Source organism: Gekko japonicus, unplaced genomic scaffold, assembly GCF_001447785.1.
Source record: "Gekko japonicus isolate JY-2015 unplaced genomic scaffold, Gekko_japonicus_V1.1 scaffold1809, whole genome shotgun sequence".
Lineage (NCBI taxonomy): Eukaryota > Metazoa > Chordata > Lepidosauria > Squamata > Gekkonidae > Gekko > Gekko japonicus.
Window position 1 is genome coordinate 367499 of NW_015172061.1, and position 18979 is coordinate 386477.

General features: G+C 45.8%; 1 protein-coding gene across 1 annotated transcript in view; it reads left to right on the top strand.

Annotated features, from left to right (window-relative positions):
• Positions 1-13202, top strand: part of LOC107118443 (DNA polymerase zeta catalytic subunit-like) — a 129150-nt gene extending 115948 nt beyond the window's left edge. Inside the window, exons 22-28 of the mRNA XM_015420784.1 lie at positions 2068-2209; positions 2538-2782; positions 4271-4379; positions 8505-8711; positions 10462-10571; positions 11775-11889; positions 13023-13202. Of these exons, the coding sequence (XP_015276270.1) occupies positions 2068-2209; positions 2538-2782; positions 4271-4379; positions 8505-8711; positions 10462-10571; positions 11775-11889; positions 13023-13202 (1108 nt within the window). The remainder of the gene's footprint in view (positions 1-2067; positions 2210-2537; positions 2783-4270; positions 4380-8504; positions 8712-10461; positions 10572-11774; positions 11890-13022) is intronic.
• Positions 13203-18979: the final 5777 nt, after the last annotated feature.

Genomic DNA, 18979 nt, shown 5'->3' on the forward strand with positions numbered 1-18979 from the left:
ACTCACCAAAGCGATCAACAAGATCATGAGGGAACACCCTTGGGCCATCCTTGTGACTCCATGGTGGCCACAACAGCACTGGTTCCCCACTCTACTCCATATATCCAAGGGCTCCTTTATCCACTTTCCACCAGCACCAGATCTCCTCCTTGCTCAGGGAGGTCAGGTGCTGCATCACGATGTGCCACACCTCAAACTCACGGCATGGAGGATCCAGTAGCACAGATTAGGAGCAGGGTAGACCATGTTCTGCTGAACTGTTGTAAGCCTGCTACACGTGCCTCCTATGATGGAAAGTGGAAAAAGTTTTTGGCTTACCTTCATTCCTTGGGGTTGCCTCCACCCCCTTTGGACTTGGTTGCGATTTTTGTTTTCCTGTTGTCCCATTTGGACTTGGGCCTTAGTTGTGCCTTGTTGAGAGTTTATTTGGCCGCCATCTCTGCTAATCACCCTGCGGTGGATGGTCATTCTGTTTTTTCTCACCCACGAATGAAACAGTTCCTGAAGAGTCTTACTCGCCTTTTTCTTCCGGCTCGGGGCCCCACACCAGCCTGGGACCTGCCTCTAGTGCTGTCTAAGCTAATGGGCAGGCCTTTTGAGCCCATGGCTACATGCAGTTTGCAACTCCTCTCCTGGAAGACTGCCTTTCTGGTAGCCATCATGTCGGCCAGGAGGGTAAATGAACTATCTGTGCTTCCCTGTGATTCACCATACCTGGTCTTTCACCATGATGGTGTTGCTCTGGCAGCGGATGTGTCCTTCCTGCCAAAGGTCGTGTCTGAATTTCATCTAAGGGCTGACATCGCTCTTCCAGTGTTCTTCCCGTCTCCTAAGAATATTGAGGAACATCGTCTCCACATGCTCGATGTAAAAAGAGCTTTGCTTTTCTACTTGGATAGGACGTGACCCTTACCGCAGTCCCCAGCTCTGTTTGTCTCCCATGCCTTACTGGGGCAGGGAAAGAAGTTGTCCTCCCAGTGTCTGTCTAAATGGATTGTGGAGACGATCAAGCTGTGCTGTCTTTTGGTCAATAAGCCACTCCCGAGCCCGCTTCGGGTGCATTCCACCCAGGCAGTAGCTATGTGCATTCCACCCAGGCCTTCCTGAGAGGTGCATCACTCAGCGATATCTGCAACGCAGCCACCTGGGCCACTCCTCACACATTTGTGAAACATTATGCCCTTGATGTGCGTCTTCATCAGCGTCTGCAGTGGGACGAGCTGTGTTGCAAGCGGCGCATGCCTAGGACCTTCAGCTTCCTCCTCCAGGTAGGTGTGTATTGCTTGTTAATCTCACAAAGGTGTGATGCACAGAGACCATGAAGAAGATAAACAGGTTGCTTACCTGTAACTGGTGATCTTTGAGTGGTCATCTGTGCATTCACACCACCCGCCCTCCTTCCCCCCTGCTTTCGGTCCTCTTATCTTTGCTCTGAGACTGATGGCAGAAGTCAGAAGGAACTGGTGGGATTGTCGTGCCACTCCCCTAGTCATGCGCACTGGAGCCCGGCACGTGACTGGGGAGCAGGCGCAAAAATCTCTTTTGCTTTCTAGAAGTACCGATCGGGGTTGGCGCAGGCACACTATATTCCAAAGGTGTGAATGCACAGATGACCACTCGAAGATCACCAGTTACAGGTAAGCGACCTGTCTTTCATTACTTCAAAACTCCCGTAATGGCATTTGTGTCTCCAGGCATGATGAAAACATAATATTCTTCAACAAGCCTGGATTCCTGTTTGCCATGACAACATATTCCTTATTTCAAAAGTGGCCAAGAAGATATTGTGTTTTCCCATTCTGCCACCTAAAGAAAGAGTGGAATTAGAATCCATGCAGGAAATGCATGCTGGCCTCACAGACATTTGTTTCTGAAATGGCAAGGTCTGAAATTAAGTTAGAAGTCATTCTAGAAATAATAGTGGAAGAACGGACATCCCTTGTGTACTGCAATTCAGATCTTGTTGAAAAGAATTTTATTTGCAAAAAAATTAAACATTTATTCTGTTTGAGACTATCTCTTGTTTTCAGACTGAAGGTTTTTTTCCCCTTTGCTTCAAATTTAAAGGTGGAAAATGGTTGATTATTACATTAGCCGTGTTCGTGGGAATCTCCAACTGTTAGATCAACTGGACTTGATTGGCAGAACAAGTGAAATGGCAAGGCTGTTTGGCATTCAGTTCTTGCATGTGTTAACTAGGGGATCACAGGTAAATTCTTCTTTACTTTTTGAATAGTCAACGTATCTAAGTGACCCTGTTTACTTTAGGAGGAAGTTTGGTAAATTTGATTCTAACCTATTTAAAAGATTGTCTGACCAGTAACCCTGTGCTCTTTTCTTTTGGGTTGTAGTCAAGATCCATATTTGAAGGAACAGCCCTATAACAGGGTACAGCCCATCTTTCATTGTGGAGGAGAGCTGAGCTACTGGTTGAATAATGTTATTACATTTATAGCAGTTTTAGAACAGTGTCTGAAAAATAAAGCAGCATTTAACTTTGACCAGTAATTCTTAAATATTCTTGTTTTCTTTTGTAGTACCGTGTGGAATCAATGATGTTACGCATTGCTAAACCAATGAATTATATTGCTGTGACACCTAGTATCCAGCAGCGTGCTCAAATGAGAGCCCCACAATGCATTCCTCTAATAATGGAGCCAGAGTCTCGTTTCTACAGTAATGCTGTCCTCGTACTAGACTTCCAGTCTCTGTATCCATCTATAATAATAGCATACAACTACTGTTATTCCACATGCTTGGGACATGTTGAGAACTTAGGAAAGTAAGTATTAATAATGTAAACCTTGATACCAAACCGCACAAGCCATGTGGAGGAGAATAGAACTGACAAGAGAGATGAGACAGGCAAGCCAGAAAGGGAAATGATAGACAGCATAGAGAGACCCACAATGAGACTGGATCTGGAACATGAGAAAGGCTAGTGAGATTTACATTATGATAAACAGATTGTTGTTATGGGAATGAACCTGAGGAATTGTTGAGCTCATCGGGTACTAATCCTTTCTTCCTTCACCTAATTTGTAGCTAGGAGGCTAAATTCTTCTGTAGAATCATAGATTTGAAAGGGACCTCCAGGGTCATCTAGTCCAACCCCCTGCACAATGCAGGAATTTCACAAATACCTCCCCCTCCACACTCCCAGTGGCCGCTGTTCCATGCCCAAAAGATGACAAAAAACTTCCAGGATCTCCAGCCAAATTGGCCTGGAGAAAAATTGCTTCCTGACCCCAACGTGGCAATCAGCATTTCCCTGGGTGTGTAACAAAGGGCCACAAGAACTAAGCACTGAGGCAATCCTTCCTGCCCTTTCTCTCATGATCTGCCTAAGTTCACAGAATCAGCATTGCTGTCAGATGGTCATCTGGCCTCTGTTGTTTAAAAACCTCCAAAGAAGGAGAGCCCACCACCTCCCGAGGAAGCCTGTTCCACTGAGGAACTGCTCTGTCAGGAAGTTCTTCTTAATGTTTAGCCAGAAACTCTTCTGATTTAATTTCAACCTGCTGTTCTGGTCTGACCTTCTGGGGCAACAGAAAACAACTCTGTACCATCCTCTATATGACAGCCCTTCAAGTACTTGAAGAAGGTTATCATATCACCTCTCAGTTGTCTCCTCTCCAGCCTAAACATACCCAACTCCTTCAACTTTTCCTTATAGGACTTGGTTTCCAGACCCCTCACCATCTTCGTCGCCCTACTCTGGACACGTTCCAGCTTGTCTATATCCTTCTTAAATTGTTATGCCCATACTGAACACAATACTCTAGGTGAGGTCTAACCAGAGCAGAGTAAAGTGATACTATCACTTCACATGATCTGGACACTATACTTCTGTTGATACTGCCCAAAATCACATTTGCCTTTTTAGGTACCACATCATAGTCTGGATTCCAGTCATAGTCTGAATTCCAAACTGGTTTATTCTCTATTCCCCAAAGCAGGATTCTAACTACAATTTATGTTCAAGTTCGAAGGACAAAGAACAAACTATAATATGTGATTTGGACACCTGTCTGTGGTTTGCCACATAAGTGTTTTAATTTCCTAGATGCACTCAAGGGGGAGGGAGGAGTGGGAGACTGAGAATCCCAAAGTGACTTCAGGATCACCTTTGTAATGTGTTAAACAATGCAGCTGGGCTGAGGAAGTCATGCAGAGAAAGTAAAAATAGTTGTTATACAGCCACTAGGAGAGAGCAGTCATTGCTATGTATTGTTACCTTGTGTTCATTCATTTTTCTCTTATTTTGAAGGTATGAGGAATTTAAATTTGGTTGCACATCTCTGAGAATAACTCCAGATTTACTGTATCAGCTTCGGCATGATATCACAGTATCACCTAGTGGAATTGCTTTTGTCAAGGTAGTACTTTATTCAGAATGGTTCTGTTGCATTGACAATGGTGCGATAATCATTGGGTTTTGTTGCCTAAATTCCATTGATTCTTACGAAATTTGTATTTATTGCAATTCAAAAAATTTAAAACATTACTGAAAGTAAATTGAAGATAGCATCAAAAAGAACTCTTGTAAGATATTTTCGATGTAGGCTGTATCTTTTCTTTAAAGTAGCACTTGAAATTTTAGAATTGAAGAAAGGTAAATATTTTAGAGATTTTCATCTTCAGTTTTCAGTATAGCCCCACATTGGGACTGTGCTTGCGCAGACATATTTTTTCTAGCGAAAAACTCCTAAAGGGGGGCCTTGCCCCTTATGGGTCACCATGTGTATGGATATTCCTGCACAGGGCATCACATGCTCCAACAGTGGATTCACCCTTCCCTCAGTTCCTTTTTCACCACTGTGTGGTTAGGAAACACTCTAGCACACTCTGTTGTTTTCAATGTCCTGGTCTGAGAAGGAAGATTTTTCAGACATGTTTGGTGGCTCCAGCTGGAGTCCTTTGCAGGGAAGGTGAGATCCAACTAACCTACCCTGAATTTTTTATCTTTTGGCTGCTTGTGATGCCCAGTCATGGCAACCAAGGCACTGTTTTAAAAGTGTGCAAAATACAGGACCAAGATGATGCACACTGACAAATATGAGTTCTGCTTCACATGCTTGGGAGTGTGTCACAGTGTTAGTGCTTGTCCCATCTGCCAGTGCTTCACACCTAAGGCTCGATCAGATAGAGCTTCCTGGCTGAAAGCCGCACGCTGGGAGAAGGCGTTATCCACCTTCATTCCTCCCAAGTCTATTCTGAGTTCAGACTCCACCAATTCAGGTCGTGCAACCTCAGCTTCAACCTCTGAGCCCTGTTCTGGGTTCCTGTGGGCCTGACCATTAGGACGGTTCTGAATCCTCCGAAAAGAGCATCCTCAGTAGCCCTGGTGTCACAATCTAGGCACCCGTGGTCTCTGTTTCTGGATGCATGGGCTCCAACCTGTTCCCAGTCAGAGCCACCAGCAAAAGAGCCATTAAAAAATCCAAGCACAAGGAGAAGACCGATTCCATTCCCAAACTGGGATGGCACAAGTCTCCCAAAGGACCTGTTGAAGAGCAGGACATCATTTTGGTTCCCCCACGCACCCCGTCACCACACCTTGCCTCTTTGACAGGCTCTTTTTATGATGCTGACAAGGACCAACTTAGTATTCCTGCAGGTCAGCTTGTTTTTTCAGAACTGGGTCCTCAACTGTCTTGGCAGCAAGCGTGTCCTCTCCAGTGCCATTCTTACTACATGTCACCATCTTACTTAAAGAGGTGGACTGTTCATCAACCCCAGCAGTTGGGTGCTGTATACATGTGGGTATACAGATGCCCATTCCAGCATGATCCCGTTCCAGTCTCTGTACCATGTGCCGGATGAAGAGGTCTTGGTGGCATGCCATTACAGTTCTGAGAGAGCCTCAGACCCATCACCTGATGATACAGCGAAGATCTTTGCCTTTACAGAGAGCAAATGCTGAGAATGGCAAAAGCTCTCAAATTGATGTTGCCACTTTGGACAGCTGACCAAAGGACAGAATCTTGAGCCACCTGTACTCTCACTCTCCAGGTATAGTGGCATTCCCTCACAGTGCGGATCTGGCACAAACCAGCCTCTACTCCGGCCACCCCTTGCAAGATTGAAAACTTAAACAGGGTGAAGCAAGACTCCTGCAAGTTTCTGACCATCCACCCAACTCTGTCATTGTGATTACGGAAGATATGCAGGCATATCTAGCCAGCATTTGTCCCCAGCAGACAAAGTTCTACGCTTCTTCTCAATTTCTTTGTGGCAAAATACCAAGTTATTATGGGGGGGTTACCAACTTTTCCTCTGGGAAAGCCTCTCTCAGTATTTACACAGGGTGCCTGATGACTCCAAGTCAGTGGCCAGACTTATCCAGTCAGAGGCAATTAGGCTCTCTAATCAAGAAATTAATGCAATCAGACATGCTGTGGATGTATAGGCCAGTTCCATGGCCTCTGTCATAGTCCTCTGGAGATACCTTTGGTTGCGTAACACGGCTCTTCCATTGGAGACGCACTGCAAAGTTGAGGATCTTCCCTTTGAAGGGTCAAGCCTTTTCTCACATACCTCTGATGAATTCCTGCCAGTGATGAAAAAGAATTACCAAATGACCAAATCATTGAGTGTCTTCACTTCTGATCCTGCCCAGAGGCAATGCTACCCTCAGAGGCAACATGGCTTTGCTACCCCCTTCTATAGGGATCAGAGAAGAAGAAGAGAAGAGATTGGATTTATACCCCGCCCTTCACTACCCAAAGGTGTCTCAGAGCGGCTTACAAACTCCTTTCCCTTCCCCTCCCCACAACAGACACCCTGTGAAGTGGGTGGGGCTGAGAGAGCTCTGACACAAACTGCTCTTTCAGCAGGTGCAAGTGGAGGAGTGGGGAATCAAACCCAGTTCTCCCAGATTAGAGTCCGCACACTTAACCACTACACCAAACTGTCAGAGGCAACAGCAGGCTTAAATGCCGTATTCGTATCTTCAGCACCCCTTCCAGGCTTTCCCTTTTACAAAGCTGAAGTGTACCCCATGGCCCAGGTCCAGCCAGCAAAATCCCCAGAGGGGGCAGGGTCAACACCCACCAAAATTCTGACTATCCGCCCCAGTGGTTATAAGTACTCCTAGTTGGGTTTTGTCCATAGTTTGTGATGGTTACAGGTTAGAATTCCTCTCCCACCCTCCCTACCACTCAGTCTTACCACAATAGATAATCGCTACCCCAAGCTCCAGGTACAATTGGCAGAACTCCTATGGAAGGGTGCAGTAGAGAGGGTCCTGGATGGGCTCCAATCCCAAAGTTTCCACTCAAGGTTTTTTTCTTGTTAAAAGGGATAGTAGGCATAGGCCCACACTTGACCTCAGAAAATTAAACAAGTTCTTAAAGATTTCAAAGTTTAAAATGGTCTCTCTGTCTTCTGTCATTGAGTTTCTTTCCCCTGGAGTGTGGTTTGCGGTCCTCAGTCTGAAGTGGCTCAAGTGGTTAAGACGCTGAACTGCAGGCTGTGGAAAGTCAGTAATTCAGCAGTTCAAGACCTGAGTGCCGCATGACAGAGTGAGCTCCCGTCTCTAGTTCCAGCTCCTGCCAACCTAGCAGTTCAAAAGCAAGAAATTGCAAGTAGATAAATAGGTACCACTTCGGTGGGAAGGTAACAGCGTTCCTTGCGCCTTGGTGTTTAGTCATGCCGGCCACATGACCACGGAAACGTCTTTGGACAGCGCTGGCTCTTAGGCTTTGAAATGGAGATGAGCACCGCAACCCTAGAGTCGGATTCGACTGGCTTTCGAGCAAGGGAACCTTTACCTTTACCTTTATATATATATAGATATAAAAATGCCACTTACCCTCTCCTTGCTCATCTGCTAAACTCACCCTTGTTCCAGATACTTTGTCAGTGGAGTGGGGCCTACTACCTCCTGAAAGCTTAAGGCAGCCTAAGGGGGAAGGAGGCACCCACAGATGATGTTGGTTAGCAACACCAGTTGTCAGTTTGGTTTAGTGGTTAAGAAAGCCAGTTTGGTGTAGTGGTTAAGAGCACGGACTCTAATCTGGGAGAACTGAGTTTGATTCCCCATTCCTCCACATGCAGCTGCTGGTGTGACCTTGGGTCAGTCACAAGTTCTTGCAGAACTGTTCTCTCAAGAGCAGTTCTCTCTCTCAGCCCCACCTACCTCACAGGGTGTCTGTTGTGGGGAGGGGAAGGGAAAGGAGATTGGAAGCCACTCTTGAGACTCCAAGTGAAGGGCGGGGTATAAATCCAATCTCTTCCGCCTCCTCCTCTTCTTCTTCCTCCTCTTCTTCTTTTTGTCAGAAGCCCAGCAACAGCTAGATGCATCAAGCTGCCAGCTGTAGGAGTATGGTAGCTGAGGAAGAGGGGCTTGCCCTGTGGACTGTGCTGGTTAGCCAAACATTCTGGAGAATTAAGTGCCAGATAACAAAGCTTTTTACTGTACTCACATGGCAAACAGTAACTGTGTAACCAACAAAGGGAGAGGAAGATATCTAATGTTTTTGTCCTTGTTTTTGTGGCAGCCTTCTGTAAGAAAGGGTGTATTGCCAAGAATGCTAGAAGAAATTCTGAAGACTAGAATAATGGTGAAGCAGTCTATGAAAACTTACAAGCATGACAAAGCTATCACTCGAATGCTTCAGGCACGGCAGCTTGGTCTTAAACTTATAGCTAATGTCACTTTTGGTTATACTGCTGCAAATTTTTCTGGAAGGATGCCATGCATAGAGGTGAGTAATTAAACTGCTAAGATTTAGGGAACAGAAACCAAAGTAATTTAAGTATAAGGTAATTGCTAATTCTCAGACTTGCCAACCAGGCATAACAACCTGCTTCCAAGTGTTCTGATGAGGACATTTTATTAAAGATTTAAAACACCCTGAATGGTGAATTGGCTGTATAGATTTGTTAATTGTGTCACTAGGAGATTGCTCTGCCCTTTGGCCTACAGTGTTCCCCTAGGTTCCATCTTGTCCCTTATGCTTTTCAGCATCTATGTAAAACCACTGGGAGAGGTCATCCAGAGATTTGGGCTGAGTTGCCATCAATACGCAGATCTCACACTACCAGCAGATCCCAAGGAGACTGTGGAAACTATGAGCAGGTGCCTGGAGGCAGTTTTGAAATGGATAAAGGCTAAAAAACTGAATGCTGCCACCAAAGTGACTGGAATGGGTTGTAAGAACCACATCATGCCAGTCTTGTGTCATCTTCACTGGCTTCCAGCTTAGTTCAGGGTGCTGGTATTGACTTTTAAAGCCTTGTATGGCCTGGAACCAGCATACCTTAAGGCCCTCCCTCTCCCATATGAACCTACCTGTACACTCTGGAGGCCCCGCTTTGGTTTCCCTCATCATCTGACGCTAGACAGGTGGCAACCCAAAATAGGACCTTCTCAGTAATGGCACCAGAACTTTGGAACTCCCTCCCCTCCCTCTATTGATGCCTTCCACTAGGCTTTCCCCCCACATCTGGTATACCCCCAATAACGCTTACTGGCCCTCCTTCTGGTGTTGTATGTTTGTGTTTTTAATTGAATTATTTTATAACTTTAGGTGTATTTTTAATTCTTGATTTTTAAAATGTTTTTTATGTTCACCTTGTGGACACTGATCAGGTGGAAACACAGAGCAAAAATGTTTTAAATAAATAAACAGGAGGGAGAGCCAGTGTAGTGTGGGGGTTACAGTGGTGGACTAGGACCATATTCAGATCTTCATTGAGCCATGAAACTTACTTTCTAAACTTAGGCATCACGTACCTCACAAGTTTGTGATAATAAAATGGAGGCTGGTACAGTGCTGTCAGGTTCCACAGCCAACAACTGAGCACACACTTATCAGAAAGGTTATACTTTATTGAAGAGCTATAGATGAACAATAGATAACAAAGGCACTGTTAAGAATGGCATCGCCTCTACAAGCATAATGGAATATAGGGTATTCGTATACAACCCCCCCCCTTCCTTGGGCCAGTTAGCCACATTCCCGCGCGCAGGAGAAGGCGCCCCAGGCTGTTAGAGCCAAAAGCTAGGAACCAACAGCGCTCCCACGGTTCCCTCACTCCCAGACACCACACCACCTGCACGGCTATAGATAAGCAAGCGTTACAGCAGTGAAGAAGCACAGAAGGCTATCCATGGATATCACCTCCCAGGGCCGGTTCGGGGTTGGGTGAAGGTGCAGTAAACAACCCGGGGTTTTCCCTGGCTGGGGTTTACTCATGGCGCAGATCTGGCAAGAAGTGCCATGTACAATACCAAGAACTCCTTTAAGGAAGAGTGTGATAAAAAATATCCTCTTTTTTTAAAATTAGAAGATTCCATGAGATATATACAGAGTGGGCAATACAATTTGGTGGATTGTTGCTGGAATACCATATATTTTTTTGTTATTTCTAGCTGTCCTTTCTTCCAGAAGACTCATGAGTAATCCAGAAAGAGAATTTTTGTAAACATTATTTTCAATCTTTAATCTACAGATTGGTGACAGTATTGTGCACAAAGCCAGAGAGACTTTGGAGCGAGCAATAAAACTGGTGAATGATACCAAAAAATGGGGAGCACGAGTTGTGTATGGGGATACAGACAGGTAATTGAAAAACAAACTTTCATTTGGGAGGTTTATTAAACAGCATTATGTAGTTAGGCTGTTTTCCCACCCATGTCACCACTTGGAGCATGTCTCTGCTGCTGTGCAGTTTTTTCCGGTGCTCCAGTATTAAAGCCAGAATCTCTTTTTCTCCACTTTGTAGACTACCAGCTAGGAGGGTAGCTGCTTAGTTGGGATTGGAGGAAGCACATTGACAACATGAGCATACCGCTATCAGATGTTTGAGTCAGTATCAATTCAGCATGTACAGTAAAAAGGAAAGGAAGAATCTGTTCCTTTAACCCCAGAAGTTTCATTAGAGAAAGAGAAGTTATCAGGGCTGGGAAGTTGGATTGTGGAGATGTCCAAGATCAAGTCTTCCCCTCCCCTCTGTTCCTCAGTGTCTTTTAAAAGTAATAACCATTATTGAGTCTCTGAGGTTGGATATCCATGTTGATGAGCAAGAATTTTCCCTTCTTCTCTTTAAAACAACTGTGTTCCTCAAAAGGTATATGTCTTTCTCTTGGACACTCAAGCAACCACAATCCAGGCTTAAATTGCAGTAGGTGGCTTGGAGGATACATTTTCTTAGCAGTCAGTTGTTGCGTTTTGAATGATGGTAAGGTTCACTTTTCCTGCAACAGAAGTGCTTTAGGGAAGGAAGCCTGAATTAACAACAATTGAATTTATTGTGTTACATTGATAGGGCCCTCAAACATTCTAAAAGATATCCTTTGCCATTTTCTAATTATCAGTTTAGTCCTGGTTTTTACAGAAGGGGATGACTCTCAAGTAGTTTTTGCCACTTGAGCACTCCTCTATCTTGAGGCAATGCGGATTACACTCTCATTTCACTTTTTAAACTTGTGATCTTTGAGCTGCCAGACTCTGCTGTAAGAGGACTTTAACATCAGCATGGACTGGGACTTAGAGAACTTAAAGTCATCAGCAGTTGTACTTGCACAAAAGCTGTGCATGGTTGTACCCAAATGATCTTTTCATGTGAGCTGTCACCCACAATTGCAAAAGGCACAGATATCAATAGCAATGATTTTATGTGATAGGTCTCAAAATATCAGTTTTGGTCACATTATAGTCAGGTTTATGGGTTCAGTCCTAATAAGAGAAAACCACATTATGTGTAGCTTTAACAATTGAGAAATGTTTGAAATAGATTCCTGATTTCTCAGCCTTTTATTGCAGCATGTTTGTACTTCTGAAAGGCGCTACTAAGGAACAGTCTTTTAAGATTGGGCAAGAAATTGCTGAAGCTGTAACAGCTACCAACCCTAAGCCAGTAAAACTGAAGTTTGAGAAGGTAGGAGAATTTGCATTTTTACACACAAAAAAGCTGAGCTAGTATTTGTAATCTACTTTCTTAGGAATATACAAAAATTGTGCATTATTCATAAGGCATTAATTCTTATACTGTTGCTCAACTACAACATATTAACAATGTGATCTTCGTCGTGGTCTCTGTGAAGTCCCACACATGGGTTGGGCCCCTGCGCACGACCTCGACCGGAGAAACTTCTAGAGCTTTGCCTCAGAAAGCTTTTGGCGGGCTCTCTTCCCGCCCTGGGGAGCAGGCACGTACTGCGCATGCCTGGAGCGGGGGGGAGAGCCACCTCCCACTCAGTTTTTCTTCAACCGCCTGTGTGTTCACACCTCGTTTCTGTTGCTCCGTACTTGCCTCAGCTAAGTATACATTTCTGTTCTCTCTATTTCATTGCCTTCCATCTTCATTTCTGATCCTCTCTTGTTAACTATTTTTAAAAAGTACTTTCTTTTTTCTCCTTCTCTCCCCCCCCCCTTTATTTTATAGTGGGTGGGGTGGAGAACGTATGGGCAAAACAAAGCTTTTTAAACTGTGCCGTTATTGCCCAGCTAAACTTCCCTCAAACGACGGTCACGATTTGTGCCTTTTTTGTCTCGGGGAATCCCATAGAGTCAATAGCTGTGTCCATTATGCTAGTTTTACTAGACAAGCTCGACGTAATAGGGAGACTCGCCTTAGGGCAGCCTTGCGCCCTGCCATGGCTTCAACTGTCTCTCAAAAATCAGACAGCTCTTCGAAGGCACCAAAGTTGAAATCTAAACGGCCTTGAGGGTAAGGCTTCCTCGAAATCTAAAGTCAAGCCCTCGACATCAGCTTCGACTTCGGCTGTCGACCAAGTCGTCATTACTGGCTTAACGACATCGACCCCTGCTGTGACTGTTATACCTAACAAGTCCACCTTGCGACCTCCGACACCGCCGCCTATGTTCTCTTCAGCTTCTGGCCTTATTCCGCTGGGTCAATCTACAAGATCCTCTCCTGACTTGTCTTGTCACCAGGACTCTCGATCTCAGTCGCCACACTCACGTATCCCGATCCATCATTTGGAGGGCAGGGGGCATTCTATTGGCCGCTGATCTCGATATGATCGAAAGCGTCTTATTCGTTGCCAGTTGCCTTCTCCCTCGGGATCGCCTTCTGATGACCAATATTGGTCTCCTGATGAACGGGATCGGCCAGATTACTATCCGTATTATTATCCGATATCTCCTACTCCTCGCCAACACCGATATGATCAGCTTCATCACTTCGAACGTCATGAGCATCCACGCACTTTGGATCACACCAGATGATCTCAGTCCATGACTTCGGCCTGCTCTGTGACCCCTGACCAGCCTCCTGAGCTCTCGAGACCTAGGGATGCCCCTAAGTGTTCTCCCTCAGAACCTGGGCTTCATCCCCCTATTGATGACTCGATATCAGCTGATCTCACTCGACAGCGGAGATCCTCCTCTCCCATGTCAATTTCTGACAATTTGGATTCGGCAGACCTCAAAGTCGATATTCTGCACATCGGCGATGAGCTTCGGCCCTCGGGGTCTATTTCATGTACTGAAGGCCCAAAAGCGTATCTGGAACTTGTAACCAGGTTGGCCTCCGCGCTTCAGGTCCAGGATTCCACTGAATCCCCGGCTGTGACCAATGTTGTTCACAAGCTTGTTCAGGCCGACCTCCCACCTTCTACGGTCCTGCCTCTATTGCCGGTCCACCTTTCTGCCCTCAAGGTGACATGGGTTCATCCCGCTTCCATTCCCCCGGTTGCCAGACAATACGAAGCTCTCTATAAGGTCCAAGAGAGCTCGAGGAAGTTTCTCTTCAGGCAGCCTCCGCCGAATTCCATGGTCGTACGATCTTCCTCGAAATCGAAGCAATCTGCCTGCCACTCTGCTCCTCCCAGTCATGAGGGCCGCAAAATCCATGTTATTGTGAAGAAGCTGTATTCCTTCGCCTCTATGAATCTTCGTATTGACACCTACCTGTCATATCTGTCGGCCTATGCGTTTAATGTGGCTAATGCAGTCCGTCCCATCTTACAGTTTGTTCCGGAGGAACACCATCCAACGTTGTCAGGAGCTTTATCAGAAATTTGCACGATCTCGAAACAGCAAATTAATTCAGTCCATCATGCTATCACTTGCTCCTCTTAAGTTCTTGTCTCCTCCGTTGGTCTCCGTCGTCATGCTTGGCTAAGAGGTACCTCTTTACAGCCCAACGTGAAATTCTGGATTGAGGATCTCCCCTTCAATGGCAAAGGTCTCTTCCACTCTACCACTGACGAAGCCTTAAAGGCTGTCGATGATAATCAGAAGCAGGCTCAGAACCTGGGTGTCTTGGCATTGACACCCTGACGCCGGTACCGTTCCTGGAAACCATATTATGCCAGATGCCAGCCATCTCCTGCACCCACCTCCCATTGGAGAAAGAGGCCCTATGACTTCTGTTATCCCAATAGGGTGCGCCAACAGGCCCCTAAAAAATCCCAGCAGCCCAAGCAGTCCATTTGACCACTTTGATCGCCTGCCATCTCCTCCATTTTACACCCCTCCCGTCCGGACCCGACTCTTCCCCTTTCTACAAAAGTGGGAAGAAATTTCAAACGATATCTGGGTCCTTACCATCTTACGGGTCGGGTACGCCATAGGGTTCGTTTTGCCTCCCAACCTACCTCATTATGTTGTCACCCCCCCCCCCCGGAAGCACAACGAACCCTAGGCTTTTATTCAAAATATTTCCTCGTACCGAAGAGGGATGGCTGCTTCAGGGCCATTATGGATCTCCGGGATCGCGATCAATACATTCGATGCCACAAGTTCCAAATGGTCACCCTACAATCTATCCTCCCACTGATTCCCCGGGCGGCATGGCTCGCCTCTGTTGATCTCCTGGACGCCTACTTTCATGTCACTATCCATCCACAGCATCGAAAGTTCCTGCGTTTCGCTGTTGGCAATGCACACTATCAATATCAGGTCCTGTTCGGACTCTGCACTGCCCTGAGGGTTGTTACCAAGCTGATGGCTGTGGTGGCTGCAAACCTCCATCATCGGGGGATTGCCCTGTATCCCTATATCGACGATTGACTTCTTGTTGCCTCCACCCAACACCAGCTCCTCCAAGATGTCCAAACAACCCTGTCTCTCCTTCATGCCCTCGGGCTTTGTGTCAACCTAACCAAGTCGTCTCTCCGACCTGTCCAGGCCCTTCAATTTCTGGGTGCCCGTTTCGATACCAACCTCGAGACCGCGTTTCTCCCGAACTCGAGGGCCTCCGACATACTTACTTTGGTCTCCCAGTTCCAGACCTCTCCCCGCCAGTCTGCTCAGTCCGTTATGAGGCTCCTGGGGCATTTTGCATCTACTGTCTTCGTTTTCCGTCATGCCAGGTTGAGGATGCGTCCCTTCCAACTGTGTCTTCTCCGTGCCTTCAACCCTCTCCACAGTCCGTGGCACAAAATCCTGTCGATCCCACCCGCTGTCGTCGACTCTCGCTTGGTGGTCTCATCCTCAGCACCTGCTCTCCGGCATGCCCTTTTGGCATCCTCCTCCACGAGTGTCGATCTCCACCGACGCATCCCTCTGGGGCTGGAGAGCCCAGTGTGGAATCCTTTCGGCACAAGGGACCTGGTCATTTGTTACAAGGGCCAGATCTGACATAAATGTCATTTTGTGAGGCCAGGCCATGTGTGCCATAAAATGTAACACAAGGTACCGGAGATATAAACATGATTTCAGATGCCGAATGGCAATAGCAGGTGTGATTGGATTCGGTGTGATATGCAGAGGGATGGAGATATCGGCATTGGTGTAATTTGCAGAGACATGGAGATATCAGCATTGGTAATGAAACAGAAAACCTAGGTCTCAATTTGGTACAGGAGGATTCAGTCCAGGAGGATGCAAAGAATAAATGGAAATTCAAGTCTGCAGAAGTGAACAGTGACTCTCACAAAAGCACATATCCTACCACAGTTTTGTTAATCTTTAAAGGTGCTACTGGGCTCTTACTCTTTCTACCACTATTCGAAACCACTACATTCAAAAACCAATGTGGGGGGCATTTTAACCTTCCAGGGCATTCAGTTGCTGACCTAAGAGTAGTAGTTCTCTTACAAAGGAATTTCAAAGGGAGATTAGAAAGAGAGACTGCTGAATTGCAACTGATCATGAAGCTCAAGACAATGCAAACTCCTAGACTGAATTGAGACCTAGGTTTCTTCTCTCATTACCAATGCCTACTATTGTCATTTGGTGTCTGATATAACTTCACTCTCCAAGATATAAGGACAGATGCTCACATTGCACTGAAGAAGTGAGTAGTGACTCATGAAAGTTCCTTCCCTGCCACAAATTTTGTTAATCATTAAGGTGCTGCTGGACTCTTGCTCCCTTTCACTAATAAGGAATGCAAGCTGTGCTGTTAGGTTTCTCTCCTCTCCCATCTATTAGAACTGGAAAGAGGAATTTCTCCTAGTGCCATGGGACTCGGTCTCTCTCTCTCTCTCTCTCTCTCTCTCTCTCTCTCTCTCATGCTCTCTCTGGTTCTTTCCTTCCCACCTCCCTCCCTTCCTCTCTCTCTCTCTCTCTGAAGAAGTATGCTTGCACACAACAGCTTATACCTGGAATGAAACATTGTTGGTCTTAAACACAGGACTGACTAACCCTCTCTCTCCCTCTTCCCCTCTCCCTCTCTGAAGAAAAAGTGTGGTTGTACACAAAAGCTTATACTTGGAATAAAATATTGCTGGTCTTTTTTAACACTTAATTTTTATATATATATATATATTAAATAACAAATACAACAGCAATAACAACTTCAATTTAAACAGTGGTAATAGATTGTGATACATTTAAAATAAGCAGTCAAATAGGTAGCTTATACATAGTAAAATCGTTCTCAACAGATAAAAGTGGATATTATTTAAATAATCAATAGAACACAAAGTCCAAACATTTCTTTGGTGTAGACCATTTCTTAATCGGAGATGAAGTAATATATTCAAAAAAAGGAAACCATTTCTCTAGAAATTTGGAAGAATTTTGAGTTTTATGAAATGATAACATCTGGAGTGCTAATTTATCTGAGACTGCTAAATAATTTCATAAACCATTGGCTCAAACGGGGGGATTTTTTCGATTTCCATCTTTGAGCTATTAAAGTCTTTGCAGCAAGAATGAAAACAGTCCCACCAGCAGTGCTTAAACGTCCCGTTTTGGTCACAACCCTTCCAACAGTATGGGCTTGTAGTAGGAGTTATATGTGCTAAACGCGCCGGTGTTAGGTACCATCTTGTATGTGTCTTGAAGATCTTTGACGTGGTCTCTGTGCTTCACACCCATGGGATATAGTGCGCACGTGCTGGATCGATCGGCATTGTAGCAAGCTCTTAACGGATTTTCGTGCCCAGACCTCGGGCATGCGCAGGAACCCCACCACGCATGCCCAGAGGGGTGGGCGCGGACATCCCGCCAGTTCCTTTCTTTCCGCTGCGCTGGAAGCACCTTTCTTTCGTCGGTCTGATCGGTAGCTTTTTCTCCTCAGAGGCTCTTCGGTTTTCTCCTCAGTTTTCTTTATTTTTCACTTCTACCTTTCTTATTTTGGTTGGGTTTTTTTTGTTTGTTTTTTTAAAGGACTTTGTTTTGTTTAGGGGGAAGTTTTTCCGTTTACCTCACTCTGGCCTTCGGGCTCCCCCCACCTCTTTTTCTGCTCCGTTTTGCTTATTTTATGGAGAAGAAGTGGGGCTTTTTAAAGCGTTGCAAGGATTGCGGGTGGCAGTGATCCCTCTCCCTCTGCTCAGTCATCGACATCGACGGTATCGGAGTGCCATGCCGATATCGATGGGGCTCGGCATTGACAGATCCCTAAAAGCACTCAAAATCATCCTCCTCGTCTGTTTGCCAAGGATGGGCCCTTAGATATCGATAATCGGGCTAATAGGGGGCTTGACGAGGATAGACGTGTGGTGCAGTGCTCCATGCATTTCTATCCTAAAACCCACACTTTCTTAGGCTTTTTTTTCTAGTCTAGGTTCTCTCCTTTTTTGGAGATTATTTGCAAGAGACTTATACAACTGGCCAGGCGAAGTGGCGTTTTTAACCTGGCTAGAAGTTTTTCCTTTTGGACTTTGTCTCGACGCAGAAGTGGGGGAAGGCTAGTAAAGGATTTTTGCCTTTGCTGTGCACAAGACGGGCCCAGGAGGACCAGACGGAGTGAAGCGGAACAACTTTACACGAGGAAGACAGCACATATCTCAAGCTAAGTGTCCATGAACTCATTAAATATAAAAATATAGGTGAATTAAAAGGGTTGAAGGTGATAAAAGGGGAGAAAAGGTGGATGGATTAAGCACAGCGTTGGTAACTGTTAAGAGCTAAATTGTAGAGAAAAAGGGCCGGAATAGACTAGAAGCTAATGAAACAAAAGCTATAAATAAAAACGCTTAACAGTAATTGTGAGGGAACAAATAAAATACCTGAAACTGCCGTTGTCTCTATGTTTCTTTAAGAAGCAGAGAACAGGGAGCCCAGCTGTGGGAGATTTACGAGCCTGAGGTGCCCAGCTGAGGGAGATTTACGAGCCTGAGGTGCCGAGTGGAGAGAAGCAGAAAGCGGAGGCCAGGGAGACCAGCTGTGGGAGATTTGCGAGCCTGAGGTGTCGAGTGGAGAGACGGAGAGACGGAGGACTGGGGGCCGTGTGGAGCCGTGCAGAGACCCAGCTGAGGGAGATTTACGAGCCTGAGGTGCCGAGCGGAGAGAAGCAGAAAGCGGAGGCCAGGGAGACCAGCTGTGGGAGATTTGCGAGCCTGAGGTGTCGAGTGGAGAGACGGAGGACTGGGGGCCGTGTGGAGCCGTGCAGAGAGGCGGAGAGAAGCAGAGAAGAGGAGTGATAGATCATTGTGGAAGTGAAGCTGCTGGGCGAGAGCACGTGAACAGAGCAAGGCTGCAGAAAGAGATAGAGAGCTAAGAAGAAGCTATACGGCGTACTTAAAGAAATAGACATTTAGAGTTTCTGATAATTAACACTGCTAATATCTGATAAGTACTTGATAGATACGGGCAGAAGTTAAAAGTTT